Source organism: Hippoglossus hippoglossus, chromosome 10 (assembly GCF_009819705.1).
Source record: "Hippoglossus hippoglossus isolate fHipHip1 chromosome 10, fHipHip1.pri, whole genome shotgun sequence".
Lineage (NCBI taxonomy): Eukaryota > Metazoa > Chordata > Actinopteri > Pleuronectiformes > Pleuronectidae > Hippoglossus > Hippoglossus hippoglossus.
The window spans coordinates 11,873,533-11,890,488 of record NC_047160.1 but is presented as its reverse complement, the minus strand read 5'-3'; the positions used below and the strand labels follow the sequence as shown (position 1 = coordinate 11,890,488).

Sequence of the window (16,956 nt, the reverse complement as noted above, 5' to 3'; positions counted from 1 at the left end):
CAGTGGCACTGGGTTGAGATTTGGCAACACCCAAATATTTACACAGTTCTGCATCAGAGCACATTATTTTGGATATTAAGCTTTGGCCTGCTCACCATTCTGCTATTACGCAGCATATTTCCGACAAAGGAGCAGAAAATGGAGCTGGGACTGTGTCAACAGTCCGTCTCATTGGCAGACAGCCCTGCCGTATCACCTCCAGGTCCATGGACCACATAACCAAAGTCGTCCAAACCAGATTGTCTGCGAAAAGGCTTTCTAATGCCGCGAGCCATCTGGAGGGGCCTCAGGGAAATCAGCACCAGACCGCTCGGAGACGGCTGAAACTGGCCTGCTGATGAGGCAGAGAGACTCACTGTGTGGTGGAGTTAACCAAAGAAAAGGACACAGCGAGAGACAGAGAGCATAAGTAGCAGGCGGCCTGGCGACTATTCATTGACAGCCACAAATAAAACAGAAGTTTCATTGATTAAATCAGTACAACTATTGAGTTCAGATAAATCAATATCCATGGCAACTCAGCAGACGGTTCACATCATGAAAACCATGTTGTATAACTAAAAGCTCAGGAGGAAGCTGGTTGTATGTTCATGTGATTCATTTTCTTTAGAATTTGATGTACTACAAGGATTTTGCTCTTGTTTTTACTGTTTGGTAAACTTACTGTTTCTTATTTGTGTTTTCTTGGTTTCTTGGAATGTTTTGTTTACTTTCTACACTCGGCTATGCAGTAATTTATGTCTCTACCTCAAAGTCTTCCTGAGTTAAATTAAATGTTGAATTAATGATTTTGTCTTGTAAGAGAAAAAGTGTCCTCCTGAGTATTCACTAGATGTCACTGTTATCCCATCCTTCTTTAGGAGGCTCATCCACTGTGAGTGCTCCCAAAAATAAAAGCAATAAAATTAAAAGCACAACCATTCACCAGTCAGTGGCTGCGTTTTAATGAGGCTCCGGCAAATAAGAATTTGGCCTTGGTGTTTGTTTTTATTACACAGTTTATTCCATCAAGTCGCCACATTGAGAAATAATGAATGAAGCCCCGATGGAAGCGCAGGTTTCCTTTCTGTTCTCTTACCATTTATAATAATGACGTTTTTGATGTGATGTCAAAGGAAATATATGTAATGAGTCCAGTTAGTAAGGCTTCTCTAAATAGATCCTGTGGCATTATCTGCTGGGGCAATTTGGGGCAATTAACGTTTCAATACAACTTTGAGGGGGAAACTAAATTGCCCTGATTTGTTTAAGGAGATTCAATAAGGAGCTGCCAGTTTTCCACCGCTCCCCGAGGGACGCAGGCTGTTTTGACCTGGATCCCAGCAGAGGCGCGTCACGGCGTGTGGGCGGTGCTTACCGGGATGAATAATGCCTTATCCCCCGGTTACGTTGCAGCAGAGTTACAGTCTGACACGAGAGAGAGAGAGGAGCCGCGGACCTGTCCGCTCACACACTGACACAACACCATGTGATGGAAAGGTCCGAGGTCTTTTTGTTCACCTTCCTCGTCTCTCACTACGTCTGGAAGATCCTCTTCGTCACGTGGCTCTACACCAGCGGGACCCCCACGGAGCGCACCAACTATGGATTGCTTAATTGAAGTTGGGCCACCACCGGATCCCGTTTACGCCAGGACCACGGAGCGACATTAGAGAGAGAGAGAGGGAGAGAGAGAGAGAGAGAGAAGTTCGTTATGGACACTTGCGCAAAGCGAGCATTTCCTGATCACAGAGCTGGTGCCACAAGCGGACTTTCATCCACAGAAGAGCGCGACTGTCTGCGGGTAAAGGACATGGACAACACGGCTCCTTTCAGCGCTGATGGAACTCTCTGCACTATGTTTTAGTAAGAATGAGGCGAAGCTGTAGTTAGAACAGAGAGAGTGTTTGTGTGACTGTTCAGTTGCTCCTGGATCTGATGTGAGAGTGGTGGACAGCTTTTTTGCGCGCATTCCAATTGTGCGTTGCGTCCGTCACCACACAGGAGATCACACCGCGGCTGCTCCTGACATCTCTGACAGGCAACAGGCCTCCGCCACCACTGGGCAACCGAGAGAGTTTCTTAAAGCAGCACCTTAGTGCACCTGTGTGGCAGGAGGGAGCCATGGCTTTACCAGATAGTAGCATATCTGTGGAGGAACTGCCCTTCCCAGAGATTATAGAGCTTAATGTTGGAGGCCAGGTGTACATAACCCGCTACTCCACCCTCACAAGTGTGCCAGACTCTCTGCTGTGGGAGATGTTCAGTCGAAAGTCAGCCAAAGGTCTGGCCAGGGACACCAAGGGGCGCTTCTTTGTGGACCGTGATGGTTTCCTATTCCGTTACATCTTGGATTACATGCGGGACCAGCAGCTGGTCCTTCCTGACCACTTCCCCGAACGCGGGCGCCTGCAGAGGGAGGCTGAGTTCTTCAACCTGCCAGAGCTCGTCAAGCTGCTGGTGCCCAAAATCAGCAAGCAGAACTCGCTGGGCGACGAGGGGTGTCAGAGCGACCCAGAGGACTCCTCACCGGGGATTGACACAGCCCGTAACCTCAGCTCCCTGGGGGCTGCAGCTGCTGCGTGTGCCAGCCTGGTGCCCGGTGCCATGGATGGCAAACGTTCCGGGTTCATCACCATTGGCTACCGAGGCTCGTATACTCTGGGCCGTGACAGCCAGACCGATGCTAAATTCCGCAGGGTGGCACGAATCATGGTTTGTGGGAAGACCTCCTTGGCCAAAGAGGTCTTTGGGGAGACACTCAACGAGAGCCGTGACCCTGACCGCCCCCCTGAGCGCTACACGTCCCGCTATTATCTGAAGTTCACCTTTCTGGAGCAGGCTTTTGACAAGCTGGCCGACGCAGGCTTCCACATGGTGGCCTGTAACTCTACAGGAACCTGCGCCTTTGCCCATGAGCAGACGGACGACAAGATCTGGACCAGCTACACTGAATATGTGTTCTACCGTGAGTGAGACTATATCGGCTTTGTTCCCCCGGTCCTCCACCTTCCAAGTGCCCCCCTTCCCTTAGCTTCCAGCCATCCCGTCTCTCTCTGACGGCTCCTGCACCAGTAGATGTACCGTAGATGTTGTGCCCTTCCATCTCTCTCTACAGCATCCAGCTTTTTCCCCTATGAACAGTACGCAGCAGCGGCCCTGACTCTTCTCTCTGCTGGTCCAATCTGCAGCCCTCCCCCTCAACCCCAAATCCAAACCCCCACCTCATCCTCAGGTCCAGCTCTTGCCTTTGCCTAAGCCGTCGCTCCATCTAGCTGTAGCCCCCCCAGTCCTGAACCTCAGCCTCGTCCTGCAGAGACTGATACCTGCTATGTACTGTCTCCCCTTTGTACTCTATACATTGCATCTGCCTCGGTGAAGCACAATACTCTATCCTAGAGCTAACTTTGTTAAAAAAGCAGCCCGTTGTGTCTATATGACGAATGAAACCAGTCATAATGGGCATAAGGGAAAGGGCTTCAAAGAGATTGGCCGTGATGTACAGTGCTGTACTTTGCCTGCTTACTGGAGCAGATTGGACTCTCCTGCTCCTCTGAACTAAATTACCAAATAATTGGACTTCTTATCAGCCTTGAGGGATGTGAGCAGCCCCAGCACAAGAAAAGAAGTGTAACACAAAATCAAATTTCCTTCAGTTTTTATTAAATATGTCCAGTACCATGTGGATAGGGAACGTGCCATATACAGTAGTTAGTTTTTTCCTGTCCAGTAATGAATGATTGAATGGGGAAAGATATAATACAGCCACACGGACGGTGGGGGGGGGGGGGAGGTTGTGCATTGAACTTGTTTTTGAAGGGAAAAAGATGTTGTAGGTGTGTGTGGAATGTCCTGAATGAATGAGCAACAGGCTTTGATTCAAAGGAAAACAAAATCGCGTAGGTCTCGTAGACAGAAAGAAAAGATGGATGAAGTGTGTGTATCGATTGTACTACAGAGCTTTCAGTATTTTAATCAGCCACGCTGGGAGGGCGCAGGAGACGGGAGGCGTTATATCACTCACAGCCCACTGCTCTTTGACATTTCTTTGCTCCATTAGACTTTTAAGAGCATTTTTAGTGAAGTGCGTCGTGGGACGGGATTCACACCACGACTACATCTTGTTTCCATGAAAAAGAAAAATGTGCTTGTCACTTTAGTGGACCATGTCTCTGAATGTTCTGTAAACAACAATGTTATTCTTAATATTCGGTTCAGTATTAGTTGAAGCTGTTGCTTATTTGATGATAACTCTCACTTAATGTAAGTGAATACCCCGGGAGAAAAGGGTAGGATTACGCTGTAGCTCAGCCAAAGCCCAATGTTTTCTCACCACTGTAGCAAAGGGCATCGACAGGGCAGATTTATAATGTGGCAGGTTTGACTTCAGTCATGAAGGGGCAAGTTGAGAGACAAGTCTTTTCCAGTTACAGCCTCAGGACTGGTCTGCAACATCATATATACCTCAGACTAAAACACAAACTGAAGGGAAAGATCCAGGTGATGCAGACACAGAAAGGAAATGTAGAAGCTGTAATTTGATTTTTAGAACAAGAGGTGCGAGTGACTTTTCAGTCGAGAAGCAGCCAGCAAGGCAATACAGTGCAGGATTTCACCTGAGGTGTCAGTTTGTAGTTTTGGCAGAACGTCTGACAGTGACAATAAATGTATTCTGAAATGTCTAGAAACGGCAATGTTGTGTTTCGGTGTGATGACGTGCTGTTGACATCTAAGTCAATATGTGAGTCCTGCAGCAGTGTGTCACTGCAGGCGTAGACAACGCTGAAATCAAAAGTGTTCAGCAAAAAAAAAGAAAAGAACAAAAAAAAGCGAATTGATTTGTCAAATAAAAGATGTTTTCTTCCTATTTGGGTTGTTTATGTTCCATTCATAACAAAGCGTGTCCACAGTCTTGAATGGCCTTCCACATAAACTTTCTGGGAAGTGGTTCATTTACTACACATTGACATTTTAACTTTCAGTAACAATACAACTCAATCACCAGAGAAACCCATCCAACATTTCCCATCAAAATGAATGTCCCTGGACTTAAACTCTGCTTCATATTAAATGTTCAACACTCTGCCCTCAGGCACCATCTTTCTCCCATCTGCTTTTTCTTCCTCAGCCTGGACTTGTATGGAGCAGTTGACCAGAATATAGAGCCAGGGTACAAATGAGGACAAGCAGAGATAAAAAAAGCTCCTTTAAAGCAGATTGCAAAAAACCCTACTTTGTTGCCATTAATTGAGCTAACTATTTTGCACATTACAAATCTCGAAGCAGACTGGACATAAAATGCAGGACGGTGAATTACAGTTATTAAGGCTTCATCCAAAGCAATGATTTGTCCCATTTAAAAAGATTAGAAAGGATTCTCGTCTGCTGTCAATAAAAAACGCCCCCTCTGAGAAAGAGAACAGAAAAGTGGGCCCTATGATTTAAACTTGTACAACAGCCAGGTGTGTGTTTATGTCGGTTATGTGGCTGAGGTGGTCACATGTTGTCTTATAAATTCTGTCTTGTATAAGCCTTTGTTACCTGGTGATCATCACATGTTAATTACCTTAGAATAAGACCTGTGAACCTGATATCTGCCTGGCCTAGATAAGAGCATCGCTGATGAGCTCCACATAAAATGTTAAAATATTTATGTGGCTCCTTTCCTGGAAAAACAGACGATTTTTGTGGCGATCAGGAATGCATGACGAATCCTCACAGATCGGGACGATACAGGGCCTGCAGTAACACACACACACGCACACACACACGCACGCACGCACGCACGCACGCACGCACGCACGCACGCACACACACACAGAGTCACAAGCAGCATTCCTCTGGCCACTGTTCCCTGGTGCACCGCTGCAAGACGGGGAGCGCCAAGGTCAGTCATTAGCACAGGCATGGAGAGACATGTGTGAAATTTCAGGCATCAGTGTCCCGAACCGCTCTCTGTCTCTGTCTCTGTCTCCGGGAGTTGCCTTGAGACTCGACATTCAACAGTGGATGTGCGAGAAGTGTTGACACTCAGACGTGGAGGAGCAGCAGCGGCGAGGTCGACTCGCCACAGGCTGTGATGACATGCTGCTGCTTGGGATTGTTTTTTCTTGCAATGCTCTGTTGTGAAACTTGTGGCTGAAAGGTGCAGCACGCCTGCTCCTCTGCAATACAAGAAGCAGGCTCCAGTTGTGTCACCGGGATGGTACGCCTGTCTTATCCAAAGTGTCACAATAAAAATATATTTTACCATGAAATGCTGCTTCTCATGTCTTTTGGAAAACATCAGAATATAGCAGATTGCATTTGACAGACCTGCTCACCACACAGCACACAATCAATTCTTAAATATTTTTTTTTTTTACTCCTACCACAATAGTTAAAGTTAATACAGTTCCTCAGAAAGCTTTTGTTATTCATTATTGAACTTTTGCCACGTACCCTGAGAGAACAAGTCTGTTCCCTGCAGCCTGAGGCAGTGATGTGACCCATGTCATGTTCCCGTGCTGCTATCGTCACTGTAGGCGGCTCTTGGTGGCAGCGTGCCTTGGCCCCCGGTCTGCTCTCCCCTCTCAGAATGGCCCCCTTGTCTCGTATATCACGTCCCCTGTTTAGGAAAAAGAAAGGAGAATGGGAGCGGATTTACGTCAAAGGAGAACAAAAAAAGGGGGGATTGGAAAATGGGGCAAGGAAGTGAGGAGAAACAGATAACCTGGTAGAGGAAGAGATGTGACAGGGGGAGAGTGTTTAAGTGCTGAAGAATTATGTGTTCTCGTCTTATTCTCTCTTCCTGAGCCACTTCAGCTTGAAGAGGTTCTGGAATGGTCCCGACCCGCGGCACTGGGCCGTGGCTGCAGTGTGATGTCGTCCTTACAGGCCTGTCAGCCCCGTCAGCACTCACAGAGAGAGACACCATCGATCCACAGGGTTACTCAGCATGGCTGGGATCATACAGTATATCGATTCATAGTAGAATTGCGTCAGCAAAGGAGAGGAGGGAAACTGTATTGTCTGTCTCGTGGATGTGAATCGTGAGCTGTGCCTTTAAATCCATGCAGCTCAGGTTCCCAGGCTGCATCTTTCATGAACAGCACCAGCATATGCTTTATGGAGCCACGGTGACTCATTTTCTCTACACTTTACACCGAGTATAGTATCAGATTGAGGCTTCACGCTGTCGTTATGTTTACCCTCCACATTCGGCCGCAGCCATCTGTAGCTCTAAACTTGTTTGTGTGTCCACGTTCGGATCTGCGTGCCAGTGCATTTTGGCTCTGTTTCCTTTTTTTCCGCTCGTGTGAATGTTTGCTGAGCAGGTGGGACGAGTATTCGGGCCTCTGTTTTGGGTGGGTCAGCGCCGCATGGGGGCGGGGGGGGGACACTCCCTGTCTCCCAAATGTGCTGAGCATGCAGTTGGCACGTGCAGCGACGCACAAACACGTGCACAATGTGAGGGAAGTTACCAGGAAGAAGAGGCTCGACAGCCCTCCTGTGCGACGCTAATGAGTCGGAGCTGCAAGGTTTTAGATCCGATTACCCTCTTCTCACTCGTCATTGTGATTAGTTAAAAATGCATTAGCAGGCAAACAGGCAATTTGCCCCCCTCCTCTCTTGACAGCAATAACCTGGAGAGGTCCACGCTAATATGGAAACGCTGCTAATTACCTGGGAGCAGCGTCAGCCAATGGGAGGAGAGAGCAGGCAGCAGCCGCCGCCGCCTCAGGCCTACCGCAGATTTCTCCATCAACATATAAGATACATGTGTGTGTGTGTGTGTGTGTGTGAGAGAGAGGAGAGTAAATGCACGTTGTGTGTTTGCATTCTTTTGTTTGTTTTCACATGTGTGCGTGTCCTCGATGACAACACGGTTCACCCACGCTGCCATGTAAGCCCACATGCACGGAGTACAGTAGCGCTGGCTCGGGGCATCTTTATCTTATTGTGCGTTGGTTTATTTATAGTGAGCCAGGCACTAAGCCAGATGTGTAACTTCATTGCACCGCTCTATCCTGCAGCATGGGTACACATGATTTGCTGCCTCTTCCTCCTTCTCTCTTGTTCTCCTCCTCCTCCTCTTCCTCACACATGTCTCCTACAGAGAGCAGCTGTCTCAAAACATATGAAGCCCCCCCCCCCCCCCCCCCCCCCCCGAACTCCCGCAGGACTTTATCATGCAAGGTCAGTGGGTAGTCACACCCGAGAGGACAGGCAAAAGGTGGTTTTAACATGGAACGAGATCTCACAGACGGAAAAGGTTAGGAGCAGATTAGGTCAGTATTGATGTACAGTGCTGTGTCTTTTCATCCATCTCTTTATTATTCCGCTTTACTTCACAGTCTTTTTTTCCCTTCTCTTCAAAGCCCCAAGACACAGAAAGAATAACTGACAAAAAGAACTGGAGATGTGTGGAGACACAAAGCAAAAGTAGGATGGGAATGAGGGAGCATGAAATTAGTCAGAGAGTGAGTCAGAGAGTCGGAGTCAAGTTGTAGGATTAAAAAGAGGAAAGCAACAAAAAAGAGGATAACTCAAGTGGCAACGGTCTCCGGTACAGCAGCACAGAGATTGTATATATGTGAGGAGGAGCGAGAGGAGTGAGGCGGCAGCAGCTTGAGAGGAAAGAAGCGGAGAGGAAAAACGTATAAACTGTGTGGTAGATTGCGTAAACTGAGCAGGAAGCTGTGGCAATAACTGACAAGATGTGACTGTTATTAATGTTTCTCCTTAAAAGCAGAAGAGTCTCTGTCCAAAGGAAAGTACACGTGAGTTTGTTTTGTTCCCTTTTCAAACCAAAGTCCTGCTCAAGTCCCATGTGATGAACATATATTTTATCTGCACCTATTTCCCAGACTGCACAGTTACATGGTCCAACAGGAGGACAGTGAATTTGTTTTAAAACATCACATAAAACGATGGTGCACCCAAATGAAAAAGTTAGGCGCACCAGTGCACCCAGTTAAAAACTACTAAAAGTTAGTGTGATAAATGTGTTAATAATATACAATAATTTAGAATGTCCCTCAAAGGATGTTATAAAAATTGAAATGGCCCTTGATCGAAGAAATGTTCCCCACCCCTGATTTAGACGGATAATTACGACCACACTGAAGAGATTTACAGAAAAAAAAATTGTAATATTATGAGAACAAAGTAGTTATTTAATGAGAAAAAATCTGTGTGGCTCTTTCTTCAGAATTGAATTGAAAAAATCTTTTCCCGATATTTATGATAATGTGGTGCAGTATTTTGTTGTTTGTGAAACCTATACTGAAGTATAACCTCACCAGATGCCCCACATTCTTCATTTTAATGCAGGCGACAGACTGATCTCCTTATATTCCCTCTCTAAAATAACATTTAGCCTAAAATTATAATTATTATGATTATTATACATTATATATACAAAATTACATCTGTATTTTTCTCTTAAAGTCACCCGTCGTAGAAAATGATCACAAATGTGGGTTCTTTGTAAGGAGGGTTGTAAAAACAGTTTTTAGATTTTAGTCCTAATTATTTGAAAACAGCTTTCTGTTATTTTAATTCTTGTTAGATTTGTTGTCTCGTATTCTTTATTTAGATAAAATATGAGACAATATCAGCTGATGCTATAGAAAGCTGATATTTTAAGAATTGCCAGCCAGAGAGCATTTAGTGTGAGGGACACTCAGAGAGCACATACCTCCGCCAAGGCTAGCACCCTATCGCACCATGTTAAAGGAAGTAATAAGTCATTCCTGGATTGAATCTGCTCAGAAAGCTAATGGCTTCCTTCTTGTTCCATACCCCATACATCCACAAAGTTTCAACAAAATCAGTTTGAAAACTAAGCTGCGTGTATGTTTTTTAATATTCACTCACTTAAAATAATGTCTTAGTATGTCAGCCCGATTGTGTAATGTGTCCACTGTGAATCCATGTTGTGAAAGGACCATGAGCAGTTAGTGTCTTGCTGTAGAGCAGTGAGTTGTAGATGTGACTCGGTGCTGTTGTGCAGAAGGTGATTCACCTCAGCCATCTGGAGACTTGGGCTCTAATCTGCCCCTCTAATTATCAGTAATCTGAACAGCCAGGCTCGTCCTTGGTGCTGCAGTCGTCCTCGGCACGGCTCGACCCTGGCTCAAACCGGGCTTGAGAGGAGAAGCAGGTGGTGGGTGACGGGGGCGGGGGGAGACAGGGGGCTCGGCAGCAGCTGAGGGGGTGCCAGGACAGGCTTGAGGGTGCTTATACGCAGTCTGGTTGCGGGCTGTGGAAGCCAGGCGGCGGCTCAAGGTGTTTAACGCAGGGGGAAGATAAAGAGGTCACATGAGATCTGAGCGAGCCTGCAAAAAACACATAAAAAAATCATATCATAATATTTAATTACCAAACTAGTTCAGTTCCAGTTCTGAACCTTCATGGGTGGAATGGTCTGGTTGCTTGTCCTGTGGTAAAGCTCTGGAGATACTTCAGAATTATTCCATGTCATTAGTGAGTCCTCCTCGAACAGTTCTACAATAAACTGTCACTTTTGTGTACTGGACGTTGTTTGTAGAGTTTTTTATAAAAAGTCTATGGTACAGAGTTCAGTTAGAAAGCCTTGTGTTCATCCTACCTGGTTTATCTGCAAAATAAAGCTTTTATAGTCAACGTTTGTCATAAAATAAAACTGGATTTACTTAATTACTGTTCGTGTGTGGATTTTATATAAGTATGAATGATTGACACTTAACCTTTCAAAATAAAAATGTAATTCAGCTTTACATAATGCTTTACAGCAGCAACAAGAACATTGTGTTTTTACTTTGAAAACAACCTGCTTAAGAGGAGGTGATTCTGTGAATGATGGAGATCAGCACCTGCGACACTTGCCAAGTGTGAAGCGGATTAAATCGACGGTTCTCAAGCCACGTACAGACAGAGACAGACAGACGTTTGTGGAATTAGTAGATCATTGCTTTGAAGAACATTATCTGTGGTTCAAGCACTGATGCCTGGCTCAATGGTTTCCTTCGAACACCTCCCTCCCTTTCGATCTTCTCACCCTTTCATCCCCTGTTTGCTTTTCTTACTTGGATGCAGCTCCAGCTGTTTCTTCAACATCATGTAGACTGACAGGTTTGAAATTGCTCAGAGGCTCGTGAATGCACTCCGCTGATTCTGATATGGACGACTGTGTCAATGCCCCAGCATGCACAGTTTAGTCAGAGGAATATAGTAGTGTCACCATGTCTGATTACGCCCCCGTATGTATTCGCTGTGGCAGCAATCGGAGAGGAAAGACAATGAGTGAGAAGAGGGGCTGAGGCCCACTCTGTCATTAGGCACCATACAGATCATTTCACAAAGCAGATGTTGGATATCGGCGCTGAATACTAGGTAATTAGATATAAAACATGCCGTAATTGCCAAACTTATGTAGCGTGAGCTGAAGGCATATGCACAACATCACACTGGGGAAGAAAGGCTTCCTCTTTGGTCTGACAGACATTGCTATGCATTTGTGTAGCTCCGGCTCCCGCACATTATTGTGCCGTTACCATGGCGATCGTTTGCCACTCTCCCCATTCTCGGGTCACAGCACCTGTCGGCGGTGACACAATGACTTTTAAAAAGACCCCATCGGCTGATTGATCCGTCATACTCAAGGTAATTCAGAAGCAGTGGATACGTTCATGTTTTATTCGCTTCACTCCACATTCAAACATCTCAAGGTATTTAATGACACTGATTGTGTGGAAAATATAAACTATAACGACGACTGTTTTATAGTATTTGCAGGAACAATATTAGCAGAAGAACAGCCGAGATATAGATTAAACTTAAATTACATTAAATAACAATAAAACTCGAGACCAAAGACTGTATATAAAGATGGACGACGCGTCTCCACTTCCTCCCACTATCCAGAAATGATGCCAAAATATCCTGCATACGAATGCCGCCATCTTGTGCATTTGTAGCCAGGGTCTGCGCAGCAGCGATCGTGGTGTGGAGTCGTGATCGCGATACACATGCTCAATGAATCACTAGTCATTCTCAGCTGTCAATCACGACATTATTAATGAAATTTGCCTGAAAAAATGAGCACTCGGTGTGATAAGAGCTACTTATAATGACATAAATCATCTTTAAGAAAAAATTATTTGACGTGTATACTTTGACTTTTTAGTTTGGTCCATGACCCATCCACTAACATGGAGGAGGCAGGGTTTATGACCTAAGAATTTTCTATTTTACTTATTTGTCAACTTGATCATGATGATGATTATTACGACAATAATACTAAACCAATATATAATAATAATAATAACTCTATTTTCAGGGAACTCAAAGACACTTAACATGTGTTCAAATGATCAGTGAAAAATGATTTGTTCACATTGGGTCAGGATGATAGTGGCGATATAACTTCCCACAAATTGCGGAGTATCTGTTTTTGACAACTCATCATGGTTTCATGTCGTCTGTGTGTGAGAAGACACAGTGTGCTGGTGAAATATAAAGATGTAGGTGAGAGTAACTTTACAAAGCGTGGAGGAGACGTTTGTGACAGAGTGGCGCTAAACCCTGGCAACAGTGACACATTAGAGTTGCTAATAGCAGTAATGATGGCAGAGGAGAGATGTGTCACACTGAACAGATGGGAGAGAGAGAGAGAGCGAGGCAGATACAGAGAGGAGACAGTGTGAGAAAGTGCTTTGGCTTTTGCATAGATCCCTGGAGAAGTGGCCCAGGGAAAAAGGGTTGAGTGCACTCTTTCGCTGCTCTCCTCCATAAGGCTTAGTGGTGGAGGAAAGCAGGGAGCCCATCCCCCAGTGGATTATTCCTCTGACACTGCTAAGCCCCCATACTCCCACATCCATGCAGCCCTCAAACACATGTATTCACTATGAGAGACAGGGAATGCAGCACACACACAAACACACACATGGTGGAGCGCATGTTTCTGCCAACCCTCCTTCCCGTCCCCTACATCCTCTGTCTTTATCTGTCCTCCTTTCAAATGCCAATACATGCCCAGGATACACACACACACACACACACACACACACACACACAAACACACATACCTACTGAATGAACACACATATGCTTGCTTGCACAAACACACAAGCTGACACTCACTTTCTACTTTATCTCATTGGCACTTTTTGTCTCTCTCTCACACACACACACACACACATGCAAACACACCACTACAGTATGAACACTCGTACGCATGAATGCAGAAACACAAAAGATGACACTCGCTTTCTACTTTATCTCACACATGGGCTGTGCACTTTTTGTCACACACACACGCGCACACACATGCACAGCCGTATTCAGGTATTCAGAAAGCCAAGGCAGTGGGAGAATATTCTGTGCCGCCTCCATTTGACACAAGCAGCTTTTCCTCTTATATAAGATGGGTTACCGTGACGATGAGCCCTGTTGAAGGAAAGAGCGCAGGCCCTCGTGGATCTTCGTATGTCGGTGCACATGTGTGTGTTTGGGTTGTGTGTCTCTCGCTGACATATTGCACCTGCCTGTGTATTTTAATGGGCCGTAGCAGCTTGTACTGTATGTGGCTGCTTCACTGTGAGAGCCAGAATGCGTGTGATTAATATTGTGTGACTGTGACTCCATTAGATGATGCAGTGCATGAGCAGCACGCATGCAGGGCTGTCGTTACCCATTTAACTTAGTGTATAACCAGGTCCACTCTCATGTGGATAAACGTTTATGCATTAAGTATTTTCTTTTTTTTTTCCATCGATGCAGCATTTCTGAAAGTTCACAACAATAAGAAAAAAAATCTTTTCTTCTGGGCATTTGCAGCCACAGCAGCTTTGCACCATTTCCTGTCAAGGCCTTTTTGAAATTGCAGTTTGTTGTTTACAGAAGCAGCATGAGGAAATGAATAAATCAGGATTCTCCAAAATGGATCACATGAGAAGAGAGTCTGAGAATGCTTTTGGATTGCTTTTTTTCCCTAGACCACCCTACACAGAAAAGAGAAGCGACTCTGTGTGTTGTGTTCTACGTGGTCAAACCCAGGATAAGTGCAACATGGAAGCCCCCCCACCACCCACCCCCAAAAAAAAGGATGCATATTGGAAATTCATCGGCTTTACAGCCGGTCGGCCTGAGTTCGCTGTCCTCTAGCCTCATGTGTAGACAGTGAAAATCAAAGACGAGTGGGAGGTGGAGTAGAACGCCCACTTGATTCTAAAATATTGTGTTTGTAAAGAGAGTTAGAGAGGGGGGGCAGTTCAAAACCGGTGATGGGCCTTCAAATACCGAGAGGTGCAGAATGTGCATGTGCCACCTATTCGGAGAAGTGGCACGGCAGCAACCTCCTCTGTCCTCACACAGAGTTGAGATGGAAAAATCAACACACCGTGAATAATGGCTTGTCGGGCTCCAGTCAGGAGGTTTCATGCTCCCCGCTCAGCCACTCTCCTTCTAGGACGATACACAGGCAAACAAAAGCGAGGAGGAATTCTGCATTTGTGTGAAACTGTCCTCCACCCTCCTTATCGCTCATTCCCTTCCCTCTCCCACGGAGATCCGTCTCTCTGCTAATTTCTGTTTCCATAATGCTCCGACAAGCTCCTGTGCCAGCATGTATTTACTTTTGTGCTCCTGGAGACAAAGACTGTGAAGCTTAAAGCCGAGGTGCTCGCGGCTATGCCAGCCACATGCTACTGACACACTCTGATAGGAACAAAACAAATGGAGTACAATTTTTGTGCAGAGTTTGCCTGTTTCCTAAAACCTTCCAACACAACAGATGCCTGACCACAAGGCTTTGTCCGAAATCACCCACTTATTCTCTAACCCCTAAAGACTTCTATATAGAGGACTATATAGTGAGCTCATCGGCAAAAGAAAAAAACGCTGCACTACTTTCTGCATTTTCTCTGCGTAATTTTTGCAACAATGACGGCTGGTGGAAAATCCCTTGGTATTAATACTTTTAGGAAAAAAGCATGTTGAATGTAGAAATTAACTGGGAAGCAGCAGTTTGAGCTGTGATGCACTGCTCTGTTTTTATTATATATTTTCCCACAAGGACTCACAGATTTGTCCCGTGCCGGGCATAAAACAGCAAACTACATCATCGTAAATATGAGGGACTTGCGCGAAAACAGACAGATTTAAAACCGGTCTGTAAAAAAGCCTGCATATATAAACCTGACTTTATCCTCGCAGTAATTCATTCTGTTCTTGCTGCCCTCTCTCCTCTCGTCTCTTTTTCTTAATTTTTCTTCTAGTCAATGCCTCGAGTGCAATGCATGATGGTATATTTTGCTTGGTTACTGACCATCAGTTGTACACTACCTTTCATGAAGCACTGTGGGATACAATCAGTCCACCATATAGGTTTTCACCCAACACTCAGATTCACTATATAGCGATTAGTGAGTGATTTCAGACACAACCTAAATATTCCTCTCACTCATGAATTTTCATAGTTAGTTCATTAGTTTTATTCTAAAATATATAAAATCCGTATTGAATCAGAAGGCTGATTCTAGGTTCATGTCATAAATCGATCTTCTCATCAAACTCTTGGCAAGAAAATTTGCCAACTTATCAATGAACCTTTAAAATTTTACTTGAATCTAAAAGACTTCATTCTTTCTTTTTGTTGCAGGTGGTTCATCAGTAAATTCCAAGACAACAACCTCTGACCGTCCAGCTCTCACTGAAGCGTTGACCTCTACAACTGCCACTGAATCCGTCACGGTGTGTCATGGCAATGCTGGTCGAACCAAAAGCCTTCCAGAAAACAGCAGCATCACAACAGTGAACATACGAAACCCGCTGCACCTGGACTCTCCTCCTCCTCTGACGCCTCCTCTTCCTCCGCTGCCCCTTCTTGCTGCGAACAGCCCGGACCTCCCACCTCCGTCACCTCCGGCCCTGCCTCCGCCTCTGCCGCCCAAACCTTCGTCCACCTCCACCCCTCCTCCTACTTCCTCGACGCCGCCTCCTGCTGAGAGCCCCCAGCGTCCGACCACCCTCAACCTAAAGACACTTCCACGGCCCACCGTGCGGGAGAATGGCGGCCCGGCACTTGGGGTGGATGAGGACGAAGAGGAGAGGAAGTTGCTGGAGGAGGATCTGAAGAAATGCATTGAGGACTTCAGAAAGATCCGATTGCCCAGAGTGTTTCCGGATCGCAAGAGGCACTGGCAAAGTGACTTGCTCAAGAAGTACAACGCATAGAGCGCTTTGCTGAGGCAACGTGACGAACAAACTTGACAACTTGTGAGCAGTGGACTCCAGCTTTATTTTCACAGCAGGTTTACTTAAACCTCTAATGTGGTAGCTTTTGCATGTCGACAGAACAAGACTGATTTGTGCTTAGGCTGAGCGAGTCCAGCAATCACACACAAACAAGATTAAATACTAAGATGTGTCTTTTCCCATCATAGAAAACAGTTCCCCTTTAGAAACTGTTGTTGAGATATATTTTTAATAACTTTCTTTTTACTCAGTCGAAAAGGATAATATATATAATGTCATTGATTAGAAATGTCTGCCCTGCTCTTTGTAACATGTCCGCTGATCAAACAACTGGAAAATGTGAGCTAAGTGTGAAAGTTTTATGTGTTTGACCTTGCTGATGCAAAATAAAAAGAAGAAAAAACAGTGAAATATCTGGTCCTAATCATGTATGTAACTATTTTGTCTCATTAATATTAACCCTGTGACTTCAAAAGCCTTCGATTCAAAGGGCTCTGCAGTTTTTGCCGTCGCATTATATCCAAGTCAGCACTGGAGAGGAATCAGAAGGAGAATGTGTCGTACCAGGAAGTGAAGTGGGTAATTACAGGCGGCCAGAATGTGGAATAATAATGACAGTAATGACTACATGAACCAATGCACAGTGCCATTTGTTCCTCTATCTGCTTTGCATAAAATGTTCATCCAGCCTCAGAAATGAATTACCAGATGTGTGTGTGTGTGTGTGTGTGTGTGTGTGTGTGTGTGTGTGTGTGT

General features: G+C 45.3%; 2 protein-coding genes across 2 annotated transcripts; both read left to right on the top strand.

Annotated features, from left to right (window-relative positions):
- The first annotated feature begins 1,877 nt into the window (after positions 1–1,877).
- On the top strand, positions 1,878–4,846 carry kctd12b (potassium channel tetramerisation domain containing 12b). The gene has a single exon (XM_034597523.1). The coding sequence runs from the start codon at positions 2,104–2,106 to the stop codon at positions 2,953–2,955; it is 852 nt and encodes a 283-aa protein (XP_034453414.1). The 5' UTR covers positions 1,878–2,103; the 3' UTR covers positions 2,956–4,846.
- A 10,040-nt stretch (positions 4,847–14,886) lies between these two features.
- LOC117769816 (chitin-binding lectin 1-like) lies at positions 14,887–16,578 on the top strand. The gene is made up of 2 exons (XM_034598959.1): positions 14,887–14,911; positions 15,605–16,578. Exons 1-2 carry the CDS (start codon positions 14,887–14,889, stop codon positions 16,177–16,179), a joined length of 600 nt encoding a protein of 199 aa, XP_034454850.1. The 3' UTR covers positions 16,180–16,578.
- The last annotated feature ends 378 nt before the right edge of the window (positions 16,579–16,956 follow it).